This window comes from Physcomitrium patens, chromosome 5 (assembly GCF_059467195.1).
Source record: "Physcomitrium patens ecotype Gransden chromosome 5, ASM5946719v1, whole genome shotgun sequence".
In the NCBI taxonomy this organism is placed as follows: Eukaryota; Viridiplantae; Streptophyta; class Bryopsida; order Funariales; family Funariaceae; genus Physcomitrium; species Physcomitrium patens.
The window spans coordinates 6099218-6110078 of record NC_143414.1 but is presented as its reverse complement, the minus strand read 5'-3'; the positions used below and the strand labels follow the sequence as shown (position 1 = coordinate 6110078).

The 10861-nt window shown below is 39.0% G+C and overlaps 1 protein-coding gene across 5 annotated transcripts; it reads left to right on the top strand.

Annotated features, from left to right (window-relative positions):
* The first annotated feature begins 252 nt into the window (after nucleotides 1-252).
* Nucleotides 253-5138, top strand: LOC112282545 (uncharacterized). Of its 5 annotated transcripts, none has more exons than XM_024520247.3 (3): nucleotides 253-482; nucleotides 1852-2622; nucleotides 2931-5138. In XM_024520247.3, exons 2-3 carry the CDS (start codon nucleotides 2446-2448, stop codon nucleotides 4932-4934), a joined length of 2181 nt encoding a protein of 726 aa, XP_024376015.1. In that variant the 5' UTR covers nucleotides 253-482; nucleotides 1852-2445; the 3' UTR covers nucleotides 4935-5138. The 5 variants fall into 5 exon arrangements, with proteins under 5 accessions (XP_024376015.1, XP_024376017.1, XP_024376020.1 ...); XM_024520249.3 differs by having other exon boundaries at nucleotides 253-567; XM_024520252.3 differs by having other exon boundaries at nucleotides 253-915.
* Nucleotides 5139-10861: the final 5723 nt, after the last annotated feature.

The window sequence follows — 10861 nt, the reverse complement described above, 5'->3', positions numbered from 1 at the left end:
TGTTTGTATTTATGGCCATCAAAAGTGGCCATTTGCTTTAAAGTTGGATGAATGATAAAACGAGTTCGGATGTTTAGTTTCTTTTTTACTCATGGCCGGAATTAGAAGGTTTACTGGTGGCGTGGAAAAGTAACCAGAATCATGAAAACGAATAAAGTTACCTGTCCACAACTGGGAAGGGGCGATCACGGCGCTCGGCCCGGAACTGTCGCGCCGTGCTTCAACGGGCCCATCTCTCCGCACGAGCTCCTGCTGGGGACCGGGGGGTGGGTGAATCCCATAGAGAGTAGATTGTGGAGCTTCGGAGCGAGCCCTCGCAACATGCGGAGTTGATCGTTGGGAGTCACTCAATCATTCTCATTCCGCTATTCGCTTCCTCTCCGGCTTCGTTTCGTGTTGTGTAGGTTGTTGTACCTTTGCTTCACTGGCGCTGCTTGTGCGAGCTCGGGAGCTGGTTTGTGGACTGCATGCTTTCTCGCAAGGTTTGGAGCTCGCTTGGAGTGTTGGAGGCCTTGTCGCGCGTTAAGAGCAGTGTGTAGAGCCCGGGTGTACTCCTCTGGGACTAGTGTCAGTTTATTTATTTATTTATTTATTTTTATTTTTTTAATCGTATTCGCAGATCTTCTCGTTCTGCCTCTCTGAGAGAAGTTTTGTCGTAGTTTTCGGTACTGTGTGCATTGGTGAGGTCATGTTTGATGAGGTCTGAATCTGCTGTCGTTTGTTGCGATTTTGGCGGTTTTGAAATATTTGGAGTTTCCTGAGGGTGATTTAGGCGCGAGGGCGTTGCGTGCGTGGGTCTTTATGGTTTTAGAGAGAGGGACGATTGAAGGGTGTCAAGGTGTTGCGCGGGATTGCAGGGAGGGGTTTGTGTACGAGCTGCTGCTACTCTCTAGCGATGCGATATGCTCATTACTTGTGCGTGCACGAGCCTGTAACTGCAAATTTGAATTTTAGGCTTCTTCAAAGAATTGTCGGCATGTATAGCGATATCTAGCGGTAGGAGATGCTGTACGCCATGCGCACACGATCTTTACAGTGAGTGGGCCATACATGTCCCATTTCATGAATTTGCTCCCGTGACAAATCTTCTGAACTTCGAAGCTCGTAATGGCATTACAGCCATCAGGGATTCCCTTAGGAACGATGCCGAAATGATGAAGGCATAGCCTCGCGGATACACTTCATTGTGTGGACTTTGTGAGGACCTGCTCCTACAGCCTAGCTCCTTGGGGTGAGAAAGTGAGAGAAGGGGCGGAATTTGTTCCTTCGCGATCGACTAGAAAAGTGTGATGTATTAATTGGAGCTGGGCGTTGGAAGTTAAGTGTGAGTTCGTTGCGTTAATAAGAACACATCAGACGCCAAGGCGGACTGTGTCTGTTGAATATCGCCGATAGTTTTGGATGTTTATAGGTATACAGGGTTATGTTCGCGGCTTTTTACCGTATTCCGTATGGCGACAATGTTAATCTATTGAATAGTGCGCATACGGATCGTCGAATGCGAGGCTCTGCTTCGGTTTTTGTTTAAGGTGGTTAAACGTGGACTAGTTACATGTCTCCTAGTGTCTGCCTTTGTTGAATCCTGTGACGTTATCTAGCATAGAACGGAAGTTTGTTGTACTGTATAACTTACATTCAATTTAGGACCCATTCAGATAGACTCTGTGAAATTGGAAGGCGTAGCAGTGAATTCTCTGTTTGAGTTAGTAGAGAGATTCATGAAACCTCTGGTCTCACCCAAAAAGGACTTGAAGTGATATGATTCAGTAGTCGGTGTTGGCTTACATCCTCAGTCCTCGAGATCAATTTCCCATGCTAATCGATTATATCAACCATGTGTGTTTTCGACAGGTTAATGCCACCAAGGTCCCCAAATCCACCTGCAAATCGGTGAACTCAGAACAAGCTAAATGCAGTGTTTCCATACTCACAGTTAGAGTGTGCCAGGAACCGGAGTCTTCGAAGATAGGCGATTCAGGCTTAATCCAGTTCACTGTTATCATCGTTGGGAAAGAAAGTGGGACAGAGCGGATCATTATCAGGGGATGTGTCACAGTCAATGAGGGGTCGAAGGTGGTTACAGGGATTTACGGTGTTAATGATTAGGAGAAGCGTGTTCGGAGCAACCATGCCATCTGGCTGAAGGTTTCTACATTAGAATACTCAACGAAAGCAGAATGGGTCTATTCACTTGGTGCTGAATTCGTGCGAGGAAGTATTCTCAGACATTAACGGGCGACATACGGCTGCCTGAGCTTCTTAATTTAAGTGCTGGAATAGAAAACTGCGAATTTTTTTCGAAAAAGAATGATGTCCTTGTCCAGAAGGCCGGCCCGTTTGCCGTCATAAGGGACAATTCACTCAAATGGTTTCAAGCTATTCGATTCATTTTCTATTTAATTTTGATTGAATCTCCTCTCGTTGACGTTACATGAATAGCTATTTATGGCAGCCGACTATGTGGGCAACGGAATGAGCCACTTCTCAGCTATGGGATACTTGTCATGTCGAACGGAAGCCGCTACCGGGACCTGTGAATCCGTGCATCTGAAGCTGAAGAAGCAATTGACCAATAAGGCCTCGAAGCCCCGAAATATAACCCCACGGGTTTTTTCCTTCTCTGTAAGTTCCTTTATTACACAAGCTTGTCCTGGACGTACGCAACTGTTTGTCCTTTTCATCTCACCACCAGATTTATAATCGTGCCTGCAGGCAGCGTCTCTTGGCTCTATGTCTCCCAGTTAAATTGTATGTGCCTCAATAGTAAATTTTCTCTGAAAAGTATCATAGTCATTGCGAAACGTCGTGACACGAGGGCTTACCATTTTCTGTTGGATTCCGGTGTTTCTCATGAGCACGAGAAGTTCATTCCGAATCTCAGTAATTTTCAGTTGGACGCACTCGTGATGATGTCCTGGATCGCTGTGCAGGAGCTCAGCGAGGCGACTTTGGACTTTGCGGAAGATCGTCTTCTTGGCAAAGGTAGTCACGGGTTGGTGTACAAGGGGGTGCTTAAGGATGGAAAGGAAGTTGCGGTTAAGAGAGCGACGCATGCTCGACAGCTACTCCAAGACGAGACCTCTTTCGATAACGAGTTAGAGATTCTATCTAAGATCTGGAGCGACAGGTTCGTCAACTTACTGGGATATACCCGTGAGGAGGACGAAAAGCTTTTAGTGGTGGAATTTATGTCTAATGGCACGCTGCATGACAACCTACATGATAACTTCGAACCCGCCTTGAACTGGGTAATGCGAATTGAGTTCGCGCTACAAATTGCTAGAGGCATTTTCACACTCCACTCAGCTTCGCCTCCTATCATACACAGAGACATAAAGTCATCCAACGTGCTCATTGACGAGTCTTGGAAAGCCAGGCTCGGTGACTTCGGTTTAGCTTTGAGAGGTAATATCGAGGATATGTTGAAGACTTCCACTCCTCCAGCGGGTACAATGGGTTATCTGGATCCTGAGTACGAGACGCCATCAGATCTGAGCACGAAAACGGATGTCTTCAGTTTCGGAATTCTTCTGCTCGAGATGATTAGCGGCAGGAATGCAATTGATCTGGCTTACGAGCCTCCGTGCATTCACGAATGGGCCCTTCCGCTCATCAAACAAGGTAAAATAGATGAACTACTAGACAAGAAGTTGAATGCGCCTGGTAATATGAAGCCTCTCAAGCAGTTGATAAATGTGGCCGTTAAATGCGTCCGATCTTCTCGCACCAGGCGCCCCTCCATGTCCGATGTGGTTGAAGATTTAAAGGGAATTCAGAAGAAGGTGTCGGGGACAACCATGGATGGTATGGCACGGATGGTGAGACGAAGTGTACATGCTCAGCGGCCATGGCCTGCGGCTTCTGCCCGAAGAATAACTAAAGTATCTTCTCATCCGAACCATAAAAGATTGTTATCGCAGGTGTCTAGGTTAGCAGAACGGGAGGCCAGGGTGGCTAATTCCCAACAGGAAGTCGGGCTTGAGCAAACCCCTGCTTACGACCCTCCTACTCAAGTGGAGGGTTGTTCCACAATGGTATGTGCTGACGAAGCTGTGATGAACAATATACTCGTTCGAGATGTTACCACACAAACTCGTGCTAACGATGGAGACAGCAACTGTGTCGCTGATGGCATCACTCCAGAATCTCGCACATCGGCGAGGCTTTCTACTCCTTACATATCGGATGGCAGTGAAGTCGAATCAGAGACCACTTTTGAGGATTTCAAGTCCGCCAATGCTTCTTTTAGGTCCAGTAGTGCAAGTGCGTCGGTGGACTTGGACGAGGAGATGTGCGAGGATGACGGGTCGTCCAGTGCCAGCTGGTTGAAGATGAACTCCACCAAGGGGAGATCAAGAGTGTCGACTTCCAAGAAACCAACAGCTCCGCTCTCTCCTTGCATCAGTCCAGGGGTTTCGCATGAGCTCGGGCTTTCTGTTCCTTGTGACCCTTGCAGCAGTATTGCAGGAGTAGAAGGTTTGGAGGACTTCGCTATTGGCGAAGTGATCGGCGGTCCTCTGTGTGAAATATCGCAGGTGCAGGATCTGATCACTTCTCAGTATGACTTGGTTGAGCATCCAGTAAGTCGATCCTCGTCTCGTGGCGGCAGTGGCTCTGTCCGGTCGAACTACCAACCTAAGCTTCTGGAGTTGCAGACTGCCCAACTAAAGGCCATGAATGAAGAGTTCAGAACAAGGTCAAGGGTGGGGGCAAGTCATCAGTTGGATAGATATGTTCGTCGAACATCTAGTGCTCGTGAACTAGAGGTCTTCAGTCTTCCAAACGAGGACACTGGAGTAGCTTCTCGCAGGACAGCATATGTAGCCATTAAGACGTTGGCAACCACCTGCCTTGGAGCAGCCGTAAGACCCTGTGTCCGACTCAAAGAGGAGGATGATCATCTAACCAGTTCATCATACATTGTAGGTACATAGAAATAGTGTTGAGAAAACCGTAGTGGATGATCATCTGTCCGATGCGGACTGGCCCTGGAGCTTGGCTATGCCTTTGGCAAATGAGGCAGGTTTGTATCCCCTGGTTACTGTAAATTAGATTTAAATGAGCTCCAGAGAATCTGGAGCTGATAATCCAAACGTTCGCATTGCATGCGCATTCCTGCTGCATGGACCTCCTGCATAGATGTTAAGACCATGACTGTGATGTACACACGTCTTATTGCTTTTTTTGATTAGTTCTCCAGGGTACTGTTGGAGACGGCTTGTATTCTGTGATATGCAACCCTATAGTTGCTGAGTAAAAGTTATAATCCTTGCAATCACATTTGTGGTGAGGAAAATATGTCACCTACCACGTGAAGAACTGTTTGAAATATTAACATGCTAGAACAATTCTGTCAGTTGGAGGGTCGACCCCAACAACTGCGACACATTACAATCTTTGTCACGATTGGCATCCTTTCCCACTCATTGCTGTCGAACTCTTCGAGTGAATTCTCGATTCTCCTCGCGAATATATTTGCGTTAATTGAGTACCTCTTTGATGCGAAGACTTGTTCCCGACTTACTAAACATGCTAACACCGAAACCCTGCTGCAGGTTAAAACTGCCGTTTTCTTGTACTAATTCACTGAAACAAACTCATGTCAGAATTTCTTTCATACTACCGACACCGCATCCTGAGTTCACTTGGTTTCATTGTACTTGCTCCACTGCAGTATACCACTTATGCAATCGTATCCCATCAGCTTGTAATGAACAAGAGAAACAAAGGTAAAATTTCTCTCGATTGCCTTGACCTAGATAGCGAGGGACATTGGTGCCTAGGATGAAATAGACTTGAGTGTTGCCAAAAAAACTGGATTCGCAACAGGGACATTTTATAAGCCATAGTGAATATCACACCGAGTCTGCGACTAAGATTTAGAGGAACGATTTGAAGGGAAATTAAGCACTCTACGTTGGCAGTCGAATAATGTCTTGCACATCGTGGAGGTTGTTTTCTATTCATAGATCAGCATGAGAGTATTATTAAAATGGGAATTCCTCTTAAGGATTGCAATGGTGCTCGGTTATTGCTGGAGGATCAGTCTGTTGGTGAATCAATTCAGCAACTTCCACACTGACGTCAGCTTGCCACGTCATGATGCTTAAATTAGTGTTACCTCACCCTACTAGACTTGCTTGGAACTCGAGTCCATCATGTATATATACCCCTCATGCTTTGAATACAATCTCTCTTCATGTGTTGAATACACAGAGTATCACACAAGTGTAGATAGCAACATGGTATTAGAGCAAGTTGTTTCTATGTAGCAAGTTACAAAGGTGAGCGCTGCTCCCTTATTCTAGAGTGCAGAACAGATGGAAGATAGGAAGAATTTATTGTTGATAGAAAACTCATAGGAATGGCAGACGCGAGAGAGAAAACCTTGAACTATGGGATAGGCAAAGCCAATAAGTTGATAGGTCCACAAAATTATTAGTTGTGGAGCCTAAAAATGAAAGCAGTTTTGGAACGTGAGAATTTGTGGGAAATTGTAGAGTCAAAGAGCCTCCCAAGCCAATTTCCAGCAACCATAGGAGGGATATTGTATACAAAAGTTAAATTGAGAGACTCAAAGGGCGCAGTCTGGAATAATGATGTCTGCAGGAGATAATTTGACAGGAGCTGTGTCTCAACACGAGGATCTTATTGACTTGTGGGACATGCTCCATAGAATGTTCGAAGTTGGAGACCAACATCAGAATGAACTTGCACAATCAATTGTAAGTCTTTGGAGAAAAAATTACTAATAAATTCTTATCAACATCATGCTAAACTGAATACCTAAAAGCTATTATATGGTGATCTAATGAATTACAAAACTTATAGATGTCAACTTTGAAGATGTAATGGAAAAGCTTCTAATTAAGACACACTAAATGACCATTTGCAACTAGAAGCTTGAGCAAGATGAAGCAATTGCTGTCCAATATCATGACACCCAACTTATTAGAAGAAGAAGCAACAAAAACTTCAGAGGAGGATGACATTAAGGACATGGATTTGGATAGCAGTTCATTCAGAACTAAGGTTCCTTTGCATGACCACATAATGTGATACAATACTGAGGAACATTGCCAATGAACTACTTGCCTCCTATACAACCATATCAATCTTTAGGAGTATTTAGAGGTATTAGAAACATCTATTATTACTATTGCATCAAGTCTAGCCATATTATAGATCAATAAACTTGAGCAATATTTTATATGTTTTTATATTGAATCGCATCCTTATGTCTATTAAAGAATTAGTAGATGATGGACACATGATTATATTTATACAAATGATGTCTAGTTTTTGATAATGACATGAATAAAATGGTATTAGTAATTGATAAATTGGATTTCTCAAATGGCCTATATAAATTTGATAATAAACAAATGAAAGAAATATTTAATGTGGCTACATCAAAGAATGATGCATAGTTATGGCATAAATGATTTGGTCATCTATACTATGTAAGTCTTGAGTACTTAATATGAATAGGAATGGTCTTGAGCTTATTTCAATTTTAAATCATGAAAGAAATATGTCACAACTAATTAATAGGGTGTAAGCATTGGGATTGCTTTACAAAAATATTATCACATTGCTCCAACAAGATATTGTAGTTCATCTATTCAGACTTAATAGAATCTATTAAAACTTTGTTACTAAATAGTGCACAATATTACATTGCTTTTATAAATGTTTCTTTTTATAAAAGTTGGATGTACTTTATGAAGCACAAATAAAAAATCTTAGCAAAATTTAAGGAATTTAGAACAAGATAGGAAATAAAAACAAATAAAAAAAATCCTTTGCTTTAGAATGGACAGAGGTGAAAAATATTCATTAATAAACTTTGATATATACCTTAGAAATTTTTCTTTATTAGAGTAGTGTCAATGAATATAAGAATTGAACTATAATTGATAGAACCAAATCCATGGCTGCCACCAATAATTGTCTTTGGTTATAATAGATAAAACTAATTAATGCAACGAATCTTTTTATTAATCTAAGCTCCACTTGTGTTAATTACAATATGACATTAAAAGAATAATATTTTGGAATTAAACCAAGTGTAGACTTTTTGAGGAATTTTGATTCATTAGCATATTTTCATGTGCTAAAAGAATAAAAAACAAAGCTAGAAAGCAAAACAATTAGATATTTTTTTCTTAGGATATGACAAAAAAAACAAGCTTTATAAGATATTTGATTCCGCTTGTAGGAAAATCTACTTAAGTTAAGATATCATGTTCAATAAAATACAAGTAGGATATAATTATGTCCATATCAAACATCCTACTTTCAATAAATCATATACATTCTTTGAACCTCTCTTGCAGCCTAAAAATCCAAAACAATTGATATAAAATCCAACAAAATCAAACAACCATGTTGTCGTGTTGTGACACGATTATATAGTAAAAATATGACTAAAAATAATTTTTTAATTAATACTCTATTATATTAAATCAACAAAAATTCAAAATATTTTAATAAGGCTTTTATGAAAGTCTCTTAGCCTATTTTCTTGTCTTAATAGTAAGTAGATAAAAGTTAGTTAGTATTTTTACCTTCTAGGATATATAAACTCTTTTGCTGCCTTAGAAAGGCCATAAATTATTAAAATCATGATAGAAGAGGTAAATAGTTGATATGGTTGATACTAGGGTCAAGTTCAGGATAGGATTAGGCTAAAAATTCCTTGGGATAGGTTAGATTGATACCTGGGGGTCGACCGTTTGTGAGATAGAGTCAAAATCAGACCTTTGGTCATTAAAACAACCGCCTAGAACAAATTAGGGTTTCAATCAAAGATTGGAGATTAGACTTTGAGAGCTAGCTTCAAGCTCTTTGTAAAGGCATAAGGATTGTTTTCGTAGGGATTTTGAAGATTTAGCAATTACTATTCAAAGTCAAGGTTTATATTGGTGATTTGGATTTTATATAATATAATTAAGGCTAGAAATTTGGTTGGTTCATACAATTGATATAACATCTACAGTTCAAAATTTGGTACTGCTTGGATTATTGGGTGTGCTAAGTATATAAATTTTTTTGTGATAATCTAATGGTGTGATTTAGAAATATCTAGTTTTTAGCACAAGAGGATTTTGGAAGTTGGTAGTTTGGGATTGGATAGAGTTTCTACGATATCTAGAGATCTACTTGTTGAATCAAGGTGAAATTTGGCATGATGTTGAAGAACTTGAAGATCAAGCTGCACACCAATTTTGAATGAAAGTTAAAGATTGAAGAAGGAAAAATCACTACTGGGATTTTTGCTTCACTTTTCAAGTTGGCAGCTGAGTGACATTAGTGCAATTTTTAGAGGTTTTCTTACAATCTATAAATTGGATTGGGCTGAAAATTATTAAGCATCAAGAAGATTTACATTGACAATTGCATGCAAAATTTTACATCAAATTGATGGTTAGATTAGAAATTACAGCTTGTTAAAGCTCACTAATTAAGATTGGGGCTTATAAGAAAAATCTAAATTACTTAAATATCAAAGTAATAAGGTAATTGAGGTTTATGTGTGAATGAGGCTACTAAAAAGAGTGTTTTTTAGTACTTTTGAATCAGAATTTGGATTATATTCTTCTTAGATGGATGAAACCTATTAGGATTTTTTTGGATATTTGTGAAACACAATCTCACCTTCTACAGCTAAGTGCCTGGTGCATTCTTAAGTAAGACAACACATAATACGACAATGTATCTGTAAAATCTCACTTAAATCAATCAATATTTCAATCCAATCATAACATAGATCCTTATTTAGATCCAAAACCAACAAATGGATTGCCATTATAAATCCAATTGTAGTAGTTTTTGACTTCGTTGCCATCTCCTAGTATTGAAAAAATCTACTAGCATACATTTGACAACCTCTAATAATCCAAATTAGAACTATCAAATAACATTATATCACCGTCTTTAAAAAATATCAAATAACAACAATGAAGATATCTTGCTAGGAATAAAAAACCAAATCCACATTACTACCATGATTACTTTATCTTTGTAGCAAAATAAGACTTAGAACTATAGAGTTATATAAAAGCACTTTATACTAAATAATTGAAATAATGTAATAAATAAGAAAATTAATTCTATATAAACAATCAAATTTGGAAGCTTGTTAACTTACTTATTGACCAAACTCCTATCTTAATTAAATAGATATTTAAAAGAAAAATTAAAACTATCAAAAAATTAAAAAATTAAAAGTCCAAATTGTTGCAATAAGATTTAAAGAAGAAGATGGAATTGATTTCTTTTAGATATTTTCTTCCATAGTTTGACAATCCACCATTAGATGCATGATAGTTCTAGTAGCAAGGAAACATTGGAGGTTACATCACTTTAATATTAAAACAACATTTTTGGATGAAAAAATTATAAAAAAATTCTACATAATAATCCTATTAGGATTTGAAAAACCATACATCAATGGAAAGGTATGCAAGTTGAAAAAATATTTATATGGCTTATAACAAGCTCTAAGAGTATGGTATGAAACGATAGACACATACTTAACTGACCAAGATCTTTATAAAAATTAAAAAGATTCAAACATATGTTTTTTAATTTGAAGAAAGAAATACATCATTGTCTTATTCTATATTAATGATATCATAATCAAAAGAAATAAAAAATAGAATATTCAAAAATTCAAAGCAAAAATGATATTAGATTTTGAAATGATTGACTTGGAAGATGCTTGTATATACCTTAGAGTAGAATTACACTATGACAAATAAGAGATCTATTCAATTAATGTAGGTACATTACAAAGCTATTGGAAAGATTTAGTCTTATATATTATAAACCTTTGAATGTTCCCATGAATCAAAAA